This window comes from Festucalex cinctus, chromosome 14 (genome assembly GCF_051991245.1).
Source record: "Festucalex cinctus isolate MCC-2025b chromosome 14, RoL_Fcin_1.0, whole genome shotgun sequence".
NCBI classification, from domain to species: domain Eukaryota; kingdom Metazoa; phylum Chordata; class Actinopteri; order Syngnathiformes; family Syngnathidae; genus Festucalex; species Festucalex cinctus.
The window spans coordinates 12,955,612-12,971,613 of NC_135424.1; the positions used below are offsets into that span (position 1 = coordinate 12,955,612).

Genomic DNA, 16,002 nt, shown 5'->3' on the forward strand with positions numbered 1-16,002 from the left:
TCTCATTTTGTGTTTATTGTCTCCAACCACTAGATGGCAATGTTTTCAAACCTTTGCCACAGCTGCCCAATTTGGCATCACTCATTTAACAACGCTGTAAAAATATGATTAGAGCCCTCCACGTCATCATAAGAATGTGACAGACGGTTGCATATTTCTTTTATTATCACAGATATCAGGGCTGGTGACATTAAGGACAAAGAAATAAAAACATACAAAAAATGTACATATAAAAATGGACTTTGAAAACACACCACTCATCAGAAACAGCATTATAGAAAAGAAAAACACTATTGCACAATTTACACGTATGCCCACAGACATCCAAATAAACCTACCTGTTGCGGTAAGCAGGCATTTATGTTGAAAAATATTCAAACGCCAATACTTATCTTGAAATAAAAAAATTAAGTAAACATGGCTCCATTTGACCATGACACTTAACTCCCTTCAGGTGGCAGTGTAAAGTCTTGGTGGGCATGTTGCCATCTTCATATCAATAAAATCCAACAGCCAATATATATATATTTTTAAATCAATTTGTTAAACTTTCTTTGAGAACTGAAATTTCTCATAGTTTGTGCTCCAAAATCAACCATCTTGAATAATCTGCTGAGGTGTTTTTGATATCCGGGCTCTCCATGGAACGCTGGGCTAGCATGTTCCAGTTTGGTGCCTTTTCTTTTTTTTTTCTTCTTTTTTTTTGGATCCAACAATTTCCACAGATCAGCTGGAAAGTTTAATTTTTCAAGCATCAAGAGGTTATTTGAGGCATTCCGGTCACACTGCATCATTACTTTCCCATAATTACTAAAATAAAGATCTTCATTTTCCATCTTCACAGACAGACACTGACTGGTTTTACACTTGCAAATGAACTGAAAATATGAAAAGGAGTTGGAATATTCAGTCTCCCGATGAAGGCCGTTCGCTGGTCTGAATGTGTGGAGCTGTGTGCACAACAAGTGAGGATGTAGCACCTTCTATTACGTAGTCTTTTTTTTTTTTTTTTTCACACAGGAATGTTCCTTCGTTCTTTGGATGAAACTCGATGACGCCGATAAGTTTTGTTCTTGCTAAGCCCTGCTTATCCCCAAAAAACATCTTGAAGCAAACTCGTCCGTGTGAGTTTTGTCCCAAGCGGGCTGTGGACCGGCACACTCACACTTTTGGTCCTTCTCGGCTCTTTCCGCGTACTTTCCCAACAGGGTCATCGTGGTGGCGGCGTGGAGACACAAGCACACGCACACACTCGAGTCATGGTTGTGCTCTCAGACCAGCGAGGCCTCGGCTAGTCATAACTCGGTGATTTCCAAGGGGCTCTCCGGTAGCTCGCCGTCCTTGTGACGGTGCATGGGCGTCGACTTGGCCGACTCGGTGCGGGCGTTCCGCTCCGAGTAAAGCCCCCCGTCGGCGTTTAGGGCCTCGAGAGAACGCGCCAGAGCCCGCTGGTCGTCCTCCGGCAGGCTGTTGAGGTCGGAGGTGAGCAGAGTACCTGTGCTGCCGTGGACCACGTGCACGCCTTCCGGCCCCTTCAGCTCCATGGGAAGCTTGTGTTTGAAGCGCAGGGTGCCGCGGCCTCCGCCCGTGCTCATGCGCTCTTCTTCATCGTCATCTAAATCGCTCTGGACCAGCTGATGGCGGACAGAGGCAGAAAAAAAAACAAAAAAAAAAACGGGCAGAACGAATAAGCAAACAATTGATATTCATACAAGCGACGAAGAGACAGGAACGGAAACATTTAAGAGAGAAATCAGTTAAGAATAAACATGAAAGGAAATCAAGATTCACTGATTCAGTTTCAGTAGTCAAAAGTTAATATTTTGTCCAAAATTAATTTGACTTCATTATTTTTCACGTACAATTAATACCTTTAAAAACATTTTATTCCACTTGCTGTTAACTGTAGATGACATCACCTGTGCTGAGTAAGTCGGTAACGACCAATCATGGCTCAGCTTGCTGACCAAACCCAGAAAACAGGTGAGCTGTATAGCGTATATAAATATTAAAAAAAAAAATATATATATATATATATATATATATATATATATATATATATATATATATATATAGCGTGTATAGCATAGCGTCAACATTAGGCGCCAGTATAGTTTTGTGCGGCAGAAAAGTGATTGATTACCGTTGACCTGAAATGATGACAAAACCTTTGAGATTGTGCCACTAGATATACCCCAAAAATCAAGATAAATTCAGCGGAACCTGTAGCTGATGTGGATAAATAAAGTGGATGTCATAAATATTTGTAGTCGACAGAGGAGACTGCAATAGTGAGCAACACTTTTCTCCAAGGTATGAGGAAAAGCCAGATCAGATGGAAATTCAAAGGAGGCAGCGGCAGCAGCACACAGTAGTCAACCGAGCCCACCTCAGTGACTGACGAGTTTTCACCCTGGCTGGCGGAAACAGTGACGAGTCTGGCTGCAAATAGTTTTTTCAGTCTCAGGTAGTCGTCCAGGACCACATTGAGCAGGGAACCCTGACAGGATGGCAGTTAGGATCAAAGTCTGGAAGCTACCCAGCTGATGAATCAGCTGTTGAGACATTCTGCTTCATTTCCTGTTTTCTTCTCACAATTTACCAGAGGAGATTTTGGTGACCAGAATCGGATGTTACAAATGATCAGATACATTTCCGTGTGTCCAATATTTCATTTCTCACCTTGATAGGCCCCTCCCTCATGATCTGGCCCAGTTTAGCAATGTTGTCGTACTCCTGAATCGCTGCTCTCAAGTAACGGTCATCATCAGGCTTCGCTTGAGGCTCACGGCCGAATGTTCCCTGTGACAATCACATCAAAAATACGTCAATTTAAATCTCAGATCCTGAACCACAACGCTATCCACAAATTCTTTACAATCAAATATTATAAAAAAGTGATGAGATATGTTGTATCTGGTCCTCACATGAGTGCGTGCAGGGCTGTTCCACAAGTCCGTTATCTCGCTCAGGTTCTCAGGCAGGTCGTCCTCGTGGTCTGCTTGGGCGGCCAGCTCCAGGTTGTGACAGTATGGATCCAGCCACACCGGGTTAGCTCTGCAGGGACATTTGGAAGTTAGAGTTGGTCATATCTGGACAACAACCAGATTTGATCACACATATGAATGGATTTTTTTTTTTTTTTTTAATTCATTTAACTTCAAATTTACAGAACATATTGGCATAGTACATTGTTAAACATTATATTGAAAAGGTAACAGACAAACTTAACAATCTCCAAAAACAACACAAAATACATAAAAACTTACCGTATATATGAATGCATTGTCAATACGACCCTCGCGGCTGAAACCGGAGGGTAGCCATCTTATGTTGCCACTTTTACTAAAAACGTGCAATTTTTTCCACTGAACACTGTTATGATCAGTGCATGTTTTACACTAGAATCACTGTATGGAGTCATGAGAGCCTGACAAAGAGTGAACTCAATATGGTTAGGTTTACTTTTCACAGCATTTTTTTTTCCTGATGGGCTTTACTTTCACTTGATTGTTGATGTCTCTGACAGAACAATGCAGATGAATCTTTGAGTAGCATTCGGAGATATTCTTTATTAGAGAAAATTAAAAGTATTTTTATTAGCAATGAAATGTACATGTATTGCTTTTCCCAGAATTATTGGTACAACTATATGTCATACACGGTGGAATTTTCACCGTAGAGGCAGAAAATACTGTAAAAATGCCACGGTGAAATTAATGTATTCACATTAGGCGCCCTAAGTGAATGGCAACGTAAGATGGCCGCCAACAGCAACTAAGTGGCATTGACAAGCCATAGATTTGTAAGTCCCATCTCGGGGGCGGTCATTTTGTCACTTGTCGACTGAAAATGACCGTGTCTAAAGGCTCACATAACCAAACCCAGAAAACAGGTGAGCCGTGATTGCTCAGGATTGGGCGGCGTGGCTCAGTGGTAGAGTGGTTGTCTCCCAACCCCAGGGTTGTGGGTTCGATCCCATGTCATTGTGACAATATCAAAGTATCCTTGAGCAAGATACTGAACCCCAGAAGTGTGATTCAACACATTCATATTTATCAGAATGCCATGTTTAGACTAGTGTGGGCACATATAACATATTATTGCAAAGATTTTTTTTTATTTACTTCCTCTTTACTTCAGAACTCCAAATTCACAATCTCAATAAATGTTAACATTATCTTACAAAAAAAACAAAGAGGATTTAAAAAAAAATATTTATGCTGGAATTGGCCTTCTGAAAAGTATGTCCAATATGTTTAATGAATCTATAGTATGAAATGAATGCAGTGGGCAGACAACTACTGTGTAAACAAAATAAAATAAAATAAAATATAAATTATATAGAGCATATGTCCAACCAAAAATCTTCTATTCTACCTTCCCTTATTAGCTTTGTGGGTAACTGGAGCATATCCCAGACAACTTTTGGCAAGTGTCGGAATACACTCTAGAATGGTTGCCATATATACAAACAACAACAACAAAAATATTCACGCCACTTTCTAGTATTCTGGAAGAGCATCATAGCTAATTGGGAAAGTTCCTGAAATGGAGACCCTCTGAAAATCTCACCCCTCAAAGGAGTACTTGTTGGTGTTGGGCATGTCCAGAATATCCATTAAACCCTGGTTCCCTAGATGATGGAAGAAAGACAACTCTTCAGAAACTCGCTATTATTGAGCCACGTTTTGTGTAACATACTGTATGGCTACATCAGCATGCAGCTAATTACAAACCTGTCGATCCTGCAACGATCGCTTTGAGCTTCCTCTGATGCCTGCAACGGCAAAAAAAAAACGTCACCACTCGGGCATTCTGTGGCAAGGTGGCTGAAAACGTGACCGAGCAGACACATAAATTCCATGAATGAGTGACATGATGAAACACTCTTACACTCTGCGATAATGCCAGTTCATTGAGACAAACAATATCCCTGCCAGGCACAGCAGCACAGCCAGAATAATGATGACCAGCTGTGACAGACAGACAAAATAGAAATTTAACACCACGGAAAAACACACAAAACAAACTTTAAAATAAAATAAAATAAAAAACAGGTTGAGCTGACCTGCAGCGTGGTGATGTCGTCAGGTAGCTTGTCACTGACAGCCGGCTGAACATCCACCACGGTGTACTTCCGAAATAAATTTCTCAGCTGCTCCTTGTTTTCGTCGATCATCTGGATCACTCTGGAACACAATAGAAAACTTTCTGGTCATTATATGGTGCAGATAAATTGGCGTGCAAGCCTGGGTTTGTGTTTCAACAATAAAAAATAGAATAATAGAAATAATACAAAAAAAAGGGCTAGATTAAATTATGTAGTGCAAAAATCAGTAAGGTTTGGTGGAAAAATGTTTTATGTACACGTAGCAGCGTAGTCGAGAACATTTTAAATGTTTAAAAAGTTGCAGTTTGGAATTGATACGACACCTTTCAACATCTTGGATGGTGTTGCTTTGATTGTTGACGACATGCACCAACATGTCCGTCTGGCCGTAATTGACTCTCCCCTTCTTGTCAACGTGAAACTGGGCCAAACAAAACAGAAGGCAAAATACACTCAGATATTTATGTACACTCACATACACAATATATTAGTTGACCAACAAAATAAAAATAAAACCTCACCTGTATGTCATCCAGGTTGACGATGGCGCCAGTGATGTTGGAGAGCAAGTTAATGAAATCTTCTTGATTTTCACGGACCACATCAGGGATCTCACTGAAGACGATCTTCACCCTCTGGTCGTCCCGTAGGATGTAGATATTGACGTTGGTGGTGGTGCTGTGTCCTGCCAGGTCGCACGCCAAAATTTCTAGCTGAAAATATCCGGGACTGTAAGCCGTGAAGAGGTCATAGGTGCGAATGATACCATCTGTCAAACCTGTGGACATCACAAAGATTGAATTGGTTGAGGGGGAAAAAAAAAAAAAGAGATCAAAAAGCATTTTATGTATCCGTCAGTTTTTTGGGGCAAATTTATGTATCAAAAGCACTAGTGGTATCGGTACTTGGTATCGAGTTAAGTATCGTATTTTCCGTACTATAAGGCGCACCTAAAAGCCTTCAATTTTTTCAAAAGCTGACCCTGTGCCTTATAATCCAGTGTGCCTTATATATGGATCAATATTGAGCCGCAACAGGTCTCGCTGTCATGACGCTATCGGTGACCCTGCACGATCGCCAAGATCCCGCCATCATACTAATACTTTACCTCAGAGAAAATAATAAAACAGCTGTTTATTCATTTTGGGAGTGAATGGAGTTGTCAGAAAGCTGGTTTGTAATCTATTAATAAAGTTTGACTGACCTATCTGACTGTTTTGTTGACATTCCCTTTAGCGCAGCACCATCTAATGGATGCATAACGTTACCCCAGCCTCTACTATAGCGCCTTATATATGGAAAAAGTTTTAAAATATGTCATTCATTGAAGGTGCGCCTTATAGTGCGGAAAGTACGGTACTCATACTGGAATCAGTGTGAAAAAAAGTAGTATCGAACATCCCTAGTAAAAAAAAATATATGAAAGATAAATCATTGCACTCATCTGAGACAAAGTTAAACTTACCAATAATGAAAATGCTCCCAACATCCTCGCTGCTGTTGGTCTGAGACGGGAAGTACCGGATGGTAACAATGTGGTATTGCACCAAGCTGTTGTTGCCGATATCATTATCAATTGCCACCACTTTAATGAGCTCTGAGCCCACTTTGGCATTAGCAGCCACACCTGCAAACCAAGAAAGAATGTTTTGATGGGTTGACCATAGATGTACACATAAAACAATGACGATTACCTGCAGTGTACTCTGTCTTGGAAAATCTCGGTTTCTGGTCATTGATGTCTTCCAGTTCAATGCGCACCTCCAGCAGGCTGGGGTCTCGGGCAGGGTCCAAAGCTTTAGCCCGTGAAGCCCTTTGACCCCTGGAAGGACTCCAACTCTTGTTACTGGAGGCCTTGATGATGATGGAATATACCGGATTCTCCTCACGATCCAGTTCTTTGTATAACTTTAGCTCTCCGTCTAGACCCAAGCCAAAATTTCCATCGCTGTTTCCGCCTTCAGTTGAACATGGAAAGAAACGCAGTGTGATTTGTACTTCATTTCGCTTCAGACAAAGAAGAAAGAAAGGGGCTGGATCACCTGCAATAAAGTAGTAAACAATCGCATTAGAGCCTTCATCAGCATCCACCGCTCGGGTCACATTCCCCACCACAGTCCCAGGAGGGGAGTGCTCGGGCACGGACAACTTCTGGTAAGGCAAGCTGCCACGCTGAGGTGCACGACACAAAAACATAGAGCAATGCTCAGCAGTGCGTAAAAAAACACACATTCAGATGAGGGTCATTCTCACTTAGAGAAACACCAGCATTGTGGCTATTCACTCACTGGTGGTTTGAGAAAGACTGGCTCATTGTCATCAATATCCAACAGCGCCACCTGCAGAGGTTGTGTGGTTTCATAAGGCACTGGCTGGCCCATGTCATGAGCCACAATGATGAGCTGTATGAAGAAGCAATGACACTCCGTTAGAAAACCTTCACCCTATGTTAAGTGGCAAATGTTAACTCACACTGTGGAGGGACTGTTTCTCTCTGTCCAGTTTGACTGTAGTTGTAATGACTCCAGATATGGCATCAATGTGGAAGTTCTCCCAGTCTCTGTTGCCCGCTCCAGTCTGCAGGAAGCGATAGCGCACCTCTCCATTCACACCCTCGTCTGAGTCAGTTGCATAGACTTCATAGACAGGCAGGCCTGGAGGCTGCTCCTATGTGGATGCAAAAAAAAAAAAAAAGTTATAATGAATATAAAACTAGCTTTGGGGGGTTAAAACACATTTACCCCTTATGGTCTATTTTGTCCAAAATTTGGACATTCTTTCTAAGTGTGATAATTAAGTCATTTATGACTTTTTTTTTTTTTTTTGAAACTTTTGACCACTCAAAATGTTCAGTGGCATCAGATCTATCCATAACATATGTACTTTTTAATTTTTTTATTCTTTGATGTGCCCTGTGATTGTCTGGCAACCAGTTCAGGGTGTACCCATAGCCCATATGCTGCCCATAGCCAGCTGGGATAGGCTCCAGCACCCCCCACAACCCTTGTGAGGAGCAAGAGGTTCAGAAAATGGATGATAGATTGATGATTGATGATGATGATTCTTTGATGCCCTCTGTGTACAATAAAAGTAACTGTTCAATCAGCAAAACTAACTTTAATGTATATAAACACACTTTGTCCAGAATTGTCCCTTTGACCGTGCGCACACACGTCACACAAAAATACGTGTGTGCATGTGAGTTTTACTGTGTCCACACACACCCACAGGCCTGTTCTAGCAATCCCGACCATGCCGGCTTGTTTTGGTGCAACTATGGTCACGTGGCAAAGACAAACGTCAGCTCAAGAAAATATGATAATTAGCTCTCCAGCGCCACCTGGTGGATTATGGCTTAGAAGACTCACCTCACATTTTTTATTTTAGACCTATTTTAGGCCCCACTGAAGGGATAAATTTGGTAATCATGCAATAAATGCAATATAACACATCAGATGTACAGTGCATCAAAAAACATGAAAAATTATGATTTATAATGGGAGTCAATGGGTCAAAAAATTGTACAATTAGACCTTTCGCACTATAAATAATTTGCTCCCACATATACTAATGACAATAAGAATAAAAAAAAATAATAATGGTTGGGGCCATTTTGAAATTCAACTGGTTTGGAAATTCTGGGTGAAATTTCAGCTCTCTAAGTGATTTATATTTTTTAATATGCTTTATCTATGATAATGTTATTATTAATCATAAAATGCCCACATTTTGTACAAATAGGCCATAAGGACTAGTCTTAGAATAGATGTCAAACATTGTGGGAATATTCAATGGCTTAATTACATCACAATATCCATGCATAATCAGGGAGCTAGAACCTCATCCATTCACCATTAGAAACAAGCTGTAAACACTGACAAACATAACTGCTCTTGATATGTATAGTATGTGTAAGTGTGATTAAAGAGGAACACAATTTAAATCCATAAACTCTAGCATTTGTAATCATTTGCAGGAATGTTGGATCTTATATTGTCTGTAATTGCAGAAAGCAAAATCACTGTCTCTGTAATTTGCTGCATTATTAACATTATTATTTGTCACATGATTCATTGCGGAGCAAGGCAATATCTATTATGCATTAGCACGGCATTCAGAAAGGTTGAATGCTAATTATGATGTTTCAGTTCCCTTGCACTAACACACATTTGAATTCCCCTCACAGCTTGGCCAACTGGGCACCAAAACAGGAAGTAAAGCTCTGTGCAGTTGTTGTGATGAGGATTTGGTTATGAAAACACCTGATGACCTTTTTTTGTGTATCAAAGGAAAACATAATACAAGACCAAGTGCTACAAGAAAAAAACTTTCTATGAGAGCAAATTTGAGCAGTCCCCTACAAAAACGAAGACGATCAATTTCATGAATATTTAGCATGAAGTTACCTCTGAGATATGAATGATGGTTCCGTTGGCTGGTCTAACAAATACCGGACGGTTGTCATTGACGTCTATGACTGTGATGATGAGGTCTGCGGTTGACCACAGGGGGGGACGCCCCTGGTCTGTGGCCACCACAGTCAGGTTGAAGCTCTCAGACGACTGGAGCAGACGGCGAGAGCGCACAAGTCCTGTGTTTGGATCCAGAGAGAAGGCATCTGGAAAGAGAGAAGCAATTTGGCTGAAGTGAATTACTTTATTTTATTTTTAAAATTGTTGGCGGTCATTCAATGCGTTGTAGTCCAGCAGCGAAATAAGCAAAAGAAAGACAAAAGACTTCATTCAATTCTGACAGTGAATTCAGACCTGAATGGGCTCCCAGCAGGTTGTAGAGTAACGCCCCATTCTCGCCTTCATCCAGGTCGGAAGCCTTCACTGTGATCACTGATGTTCCACTGGGCTCGTTCTCAAACACGCTGGTGGTGAAAACTCGCTCAGAGAAACGTGGCTGATAATCGTTGACATCAAGAATCGTCACGAGGACCTATTGATCAACAATAAGCAGATTGTTTTATTCCCGTACAGAACATTCTTGACACACATTGATACTTATACTTCCGGGTTGAAACAATGCTTGTGCCAATGAATGACTTTGTTAAAAACCCTGTTTTGACTGTACTTCCGCTTTAAAGAACGCCAAATAACAATCAAGAGTAATGGCAGAATAAATTTGAGGCATCATTTAAAAGGAACAAAAACAAGCATTCCAACAGCATTGACATTTAGCTTTATGGTTTTACCGTTTAGTCCGCCTGTCCTATTAATACTGTAGTATATACCTGGACAGAGTTCTCTCGCCTGTTGTTGGAGCTGCCGCCAGGGTTGTCTCGTGCAACAGCGGTTAGAGTGTAGTGGTCTTTTGTCTCTCTATCCAAGGGAGAGAGGATGTAGATCTCTCCCTAAAACATATGTGGAAGGATGACTGGGAGTGGTTTCTGTTTCACACTATTTGTGTATGGGACAAAAAATAGGACACATACGGTATTGTCTAATAATGTATTCATGTTCAAATACACTCACAGTTGTTGGTCTGATGCCAAACTTGCCCTCCCCGTCTACTAAGCTGTACTCAACAACAGCAAAGAGACCTGAATCAGCATCTGTTGCACTGACACGAACTATGGTTGTGCCAAGGTTTACATTTTCAAAAACAGGCTCCTATCAAACAAAGACAGACAAAACAGACATCAGAAATGAATCATCACTAGCATTAGCATACCATAACAGTTCTATATCTATTGTTTTTATGTACTGCCATGATAGCCATAACATTTGCATTTCGTACCTGATACGAAGGTTGTAGGAAAACTGGGTTGTTGTCATTGACATCGACAATGCGTAGATAAACGGGTAACTCAGCAATCCGAGGAGGACTTCCATGGTCCCTTGCCCGAATAGTGAAATTAAGCCATTGCACTTGTTCAAAATCCACTGTCTGGTTGGCCACAATCTTACCTGAGAAATTTGTAAGAAACTGAGTTACTTGTTATTATTCTTTTTTTTTTCTTTGTTTCAAAGCCTTTCTAGTTGGAGATTGTAATTTTCGACCTATGTATTTGCGTGCCTATATAACCCCCCACCCGCCAGTGATGATTTCAGTTAACCATTCCTGGTCTAATTGAACAATACTAACTGAGATAAACAGACAATATTGTATAATAAAATCACTTTGCTTTATACCACATGACAGCACAATGATGTTCACTATCAGAGTATAAATGCGTGTTTCAGTGTGGTGGTTGTAATACCAGTGGAAGGGTCCTCCAATCTGACATATCCTCCTCGTGGTAAGTGGAGCAGCTGATAGACGACCTGGCCATTGGGGCCTTTATCCGGGTCCACGGCTGACACAGAGAGCAGCGTCGTGCCTGGCTGCGCTCCCTCCAAAATCTTCTCCGTGAAATTGGTCACTCCGAAGGGGCGGAAACGAGGAGCGTTGTCATTTACGTCCAAGACGTTGATGGTTAGTCTTGCTGAGATGATGAAAATTAAAATGGAATGAATTACTATTAACTCATTCCCTCCCAGCCATTTTCACTGAAGCAACCCCCTTCGCTCCGAGCTGTTTGTACTGCATTTTGACTGACTTTGCAAGGTCCATAGAATATTCTGTTCCATTGAAATAAAACCATGGACCATACCAAGAGAAAGATTAGAGTCTCTTCTTTCACCAGGGAAAAAAAAGTGTATTTTTATCTGTTTCCGTTTTGCAGCGACTAGTATTAGAATATAGCTAAGTTTAATCATTATTCATATTCCTGGTGAAAACAATGGCAAAAAGAGCTTGTTGCGACATGGCCCTGGCTCTCTTATACTCTGCTGCCACCTGCTGGCCGTTTTTGTAAGAACTACCATTGCTTTAAGCAACCACTTCATGCCTGAAGCCGTATCAAAGCCTTCTGTATGCTCTAGCATTAAGGAAAAACACAAAAACTTATGAATATGTTTTTGGGAGTGAAGGACAAACTATTAAAAGACGTATAAATAAGTTTTTGGGTTTGAATGAGTTAATGTTTGGGGTATAATCTTGATAAATAGAAATTGTCCTTACCGTTTGGGACACTGCCAGACTTGTCAATAACCTCACTGGCGTTGTCATGGACAGACACAATAATCTCGAAAGTAGCTACTTGTTCTCTGTTGAGTGGATTGCGTACAAACACTGCGCCTACAATTGCAGCAAAACATTTCATTGATAGAAATATTGCATTCCTACATTCTAGGCAGACCTAATTAATCACATAATGATATTGAACAGACTGACCAGTGTGCAAATCAATGCCAAAGGACTCCTGCAGGCCATCTACAGGGTTGTTCCCATCATCCTTTGCTTCCACTGAGATGATATAATACTCCAGTCGTGGATGCAGGTCGGGGTCCACAGCCGTCAACGTGGTGACCACCACCCCGGGCGGCGTGGACTCGTTGACATTAATCATAGTTAGAGGCTCTATAAAACGCGGCCGCGAATCATTGACATCATCGAGGATGACCGTTAGAGTGGCGGTGCCAGACATGGGCGGTGTGCCACGGTCGGTTGCCATGACGACCAGGCGGTAGGACCCACGCTCCTCCCTGTCCAGGGTGGTGTTGCCGACTAGAACGGCGCCGGAGAGAGCGTCGACCACAAAGCGATCCAGAGCGCCGCTTACCAAGCGGTACATGAGCCAGCCGTTGGAGCCGGAGTCAGCATCGATGGCGGACAGCTGCGTCACCACCACACCTGCAGGAGACATGTCAATCTTTTTATGTTTTTTTTTTTTTTTTTGCTAGAGCATACAGAAGGTTTTGATGCAGCTTCTGAACTGAAGAGAAGCAATGGTAGTTATTACAAAAACAGCCAGCAGGTGGCAGCAGAGTATAAGAGATCAACAGGGTCATGTTAAAACAACCTCTTTTGCCCACTGTTTTTAAACAGATTTGTTAATAATGATGAAACCTAGCTATATTCTAATGCCAATTGCTGCAAACGGAAACGGATAGAAATATATATTTTTTTCCTGATGAAAGAAGAGACTCTAATCTTTCTTTTGGTAGGTTCCATTTTTTATAGCAATAGATTACAATATTCTGTGGGCCTTGCAAAATCAGTCAAAATCCAGTAAAACAGCCAGGAGTGAAGGGGTTTGCTCCAGTGAAAATGGCTGAGAGCGAATGAGATAAGCAGCAAAACCCAGTAGTTTTTGTCAATATCAGAACACGGCCATTTTGCCACTTTCTGTTGGGTGAAAATGACATCACAGTTGCTCAAGTAACAACCAATCACAGCTCAACTACAGAAAACAGGTGAGCTGTGATTGGTCGTTGCCTGAGCCCTGAGCCACTGTGATGTCATCTTCAGTCGACAGCAAGCGGCAAAATGGCCGACCCCTGAGATGGATAAAAACGGCTGGATTTTGCGGCATAACTCATATTCCACAAATGTAATATTAATACAGATGCAATGTTTAAACTAGTGAGGTCACATTTAACATACTATTGTCAAGAAATGTTTCAAGTTGACTTCCCCTTTAAAACAATATCATTCCACCTTTTCCCATTCATTGGCACGCTAATTAATATGCACACACCAGTTGGACTATTCTCAGGTAGTCGCACACTGAAACTGGAAGGGCTGAAAACAGGTGGGTTGTCATTCTGATCCAGGATTGTCACTGTGAGAGGAACACTGCTGTTTAATCCTCCTATGTCCTCCCCAACTAGGACCAACTCAATACGAGGCTCCTGAAATGCTTCGCGGTCCAACATGGCTCCTGGTAGCACACGGATGACTCCTACAAGATGAGACCATGACAGAAAGTAAAACATATGCATATGCATCTATATTCTACTGTAACTATTTTCTGTTGTGTTGCTCATACTAACCACTGTTAGCATCCACAGTGAAAAGGTCCACCTTCGCTCCCAACAGGCGATACTTCACAACAGCATTGGGTCCAACGTCTTTATCTACAGCCAGAACGGGCCCGTTCAACACTGTTACAGTACTGCCTGAAAGAAGAACAGACAGCAAGGTTTGAACATTTTCATGGAGTTTGCAAGTTGCCATTCAATGTGTCTACAATTTTGATTTTAAAAAGGGGTCTTAAAGAAAGTTTCAGCTGAGTACAATTACATATTCAACAAAAATATAAACGCACCACTTTTGTTTTTGCTCCCATTTTTTAATGAGATAAACTCAAAGATCAAAAACGTCTTCCACATACAATATCACAATTTATCTCAATTATTGTTTGAGTCTGGGGACTCAGAAAACCAGTCAGCGTGCCACTCTGAAAAAGTGCAGTTTTGTTCTGTTTTCTGAGTCCCTCAGTCCCAACAAAACAAAACAAAACAAAACAAAACAAAACAAAACAAAACAAAACAAAACAAAACAAAACAAAACAAAACAAAACAAAACAAAACAAAACAAAACAAAACAAAACAAAACAAAACAAAACAAAACAAAACAAAACAAAACAAAACAAAACAAAACAAAACAAAACAAAACAAAACAAAACAAAACAAAACAAAACAAAACAAAACAAAACAAAACAAAACAAAACAAAACAAAACAAAACAAAACAAAACAAAACAAAACAAAACAAAACAAAACAAAACAAAACAAAACAAAACAAAACAAAACAAAACAAAACAAAACAAAACAAAACAAAACAAAACAAAACAAAACAAAACAAAACAGCACCTTTCAGAGTGGCCTTTTATTGTGGGCAGTCTAAGGCACACCTGTGCACTCATCATGGTGTCAAATCAGAATATGATATGGCACACCTGTGAGGTGGGATGGATTATCTCGGCAAAGGAGAAGTACTCACTATCATAGATTTAGACTGGTTTGTAGGGATGTAACCATATCCAAACATCATGGTACGATATTATCACGATATGAAGGCCACGATACGATAATTATCACGATAAAAAAAGATCATAATATTGTAAAAAAAGAGCTCGTACTAAAAAAAAAATATATATATATTGTGCTTTTGTACATAACAGCAATACATATAAACCACCTACAATCTCTAATAACAATATTGAGGCACTTACTTGCTAATGCAAGCACACACTGATCGCTTCACAACCAAAGTAGGTTCCCCTTCATCTGACAATTAGCATAGATTTTAAACATAGAAGGCCAAAACATCCCTAATGAAAATTAAATTGGACTAATAAACTAGCCACTAGAGGGTGCTAGAACTGCACAAATGGAAATCAACATGACTTTTTCAACAAATAGGTTCCTTTTAAATATTGTGAACATGACGACGGCGATATTGTGGCAGTTTTAATATCACGATATCACGATATTGCCCTTATCGTGACATCCCTACTAGTTTGTGAACAATATTTAAGATGAATGGTGATATTGTGTATGTGGAAGAAGTTTTACATCTTTGAGTTCATCTAATTAAAAAAATGGGGGCAAAAACAAATTGATTAAATTGTAAATGCAAAGTTACTATCATTTCCCACCTCATAAACCACATAGAGAGTTTAATGAAAAATGGGCCATCCCGGCCAGAACGTCCCCTTTAAATTTGGACTCCAACCGGAATTCATTCGCTGACCTCGGCGGGATTAGTTGAATCGGGATTTTAGGAACAAGTCCAGCCCCTAGTCCACAATTTAGCAAAATACATTCTGCAGTTCTTAACATGCACAGTTCAGACTTGTCTCTTTTTCACAACTTCACGTTCATCTTAAAAGTAAAGCATAAAAACAGGAAGTGGTGCAGACTTGTTAAACACAAGGTTTTCAGCAAGAAACACTCAGTAAAGTCCACGCACGCATGCACACACGAATGTACACAGGTGCTACCTGCTGCAGAATTCTCTGTGATCTCAGCCCTGTAACTGTTTCTGGTAAACACAGGTCTGTTGTCGTTCTCATCCAATATGGTTATAACCAGGAGGTCCGAATCCTGGTGGT

The 16,002-nt window shown here is 40.7% G+C and overlaps 1 protein-coding gene across 2 annotated transcripts in view; it reads right to left on the minus strand.

The window, feature by feature from the left end:
• Nucleotides 1-7: 7 nt before the first annotated feature.
• cdh23 (cadherin-related 23) overlaps nucleotides 8-16,002 on the minus strand; it is a 175,308-nt gene continuing 159,313 nt past the window's right edge. Inside the window, exons 43-68 of one of the 2 annotated variants that reach the window (XM_077495780.1) lie at nucleotides 15,892-15,994; nucleotides 13,939-14,064; nucleotides 13,644-13,847; nucleotides 12,338-12,796; nucleotides 12,125-12,241; nucleotides 11,322-11,546; nucleotides 10,859-11,028; nucleotides 10,594-10,731; nucleotides 10,353-10,472; nucleotides 9,880-10,057; nucleotides 9,520-9,731; nucleotides 7,586-7,780; nucleotides 7,402-7,515; nucleotides 7,156-7,285; nucleotides 6,808-7,071; nucleotides 6,579-6,740; nucleotides 5,635-5,891; nucleotides 5,437-5,534; nucleotides 5,072-5,192; nucleotides 4,897-4,976; nucleotides 4,740-4,780; nucleotides 4,576-4,636; nucleotides 2,928-3,057; nucleotides 2,683-2,802; nucleotides 2,390-2,500; nucleotides 8-1,634 (exon numbers count right to left, since the gene is read on the minus strand). In XM_077495780.1, coding sequence (XP_077351906.1) covers nucleotides 1,296-1,634; nucleotides 2,390-2,500; nucleotides 2,683-2,802; nucleotides 2,928-3,057; nucleotides 4,576-4,636; nucleotides 4,740-4,780; nucleotides 4,897-4,976; nucleotides 5,072-5,192; nucleotides 5,437-5,534; nucleotides 5,635-5,891; nucleotides 6,579-6,740; nucleotides 6,808-7,071; nucleotides 7,156-7,285; nucleotides 7,402-7,515; nucleotides 7,586-7,780; nucleotides 9,520-9,731; nucleotides 9,880-10,057; nucleotides 10,353-10,472; nucleotides 10,594-10,731; nucleotides 10,859-11,028; nucleotides 11,322-11,546; nucleotides 12,125-12,241; nucleotides 12,338-12,796; nucleotides 13,644-13,847; nucleotides 13,939-14,064; nucleotides 15,892-15,994 — 4,275 coding nt within the window. In that variant the 3' untranslated portion in view covers nucleotides 8-1,295. The remainder of the gene's footprint in view (nucleotides 1,635-2,389; nucleotides 2,501-2,682; nucleotides 2,803-2,927; nucleotides 3,058-4,575; nucleotides 4,637-4,739; nucleotides 4,781-4,896; nucleotides 4,977-5,071; nucleotides 5,193-5,436; nucleotides 5,535-5,634; nucleotides 5,892-6,578; nucleotides 6,741-6,807; nucleotides 7,072-7,155; nucleotides 7,286-7,401; nucleotides 7,516-7,585; nucleotides 7,781-9,519; nucleotides 9,732-9,879; nucleotides 10,058-10,352; nucleotides 10,473-10,593; nucleotides 10,732-10,858; nucleotides 11,029-11,321; nucleotides 11,547-12,124; nucleotides 12,242-12,337; nucleotides 12,797-13,643; nucleotides 13,848-13,938; nucleotides 14,065-15,891; nucleotides 15,995-16,002) is intronic. The other variant, XM_077495781.1, reaches the window with a different exon arrangement.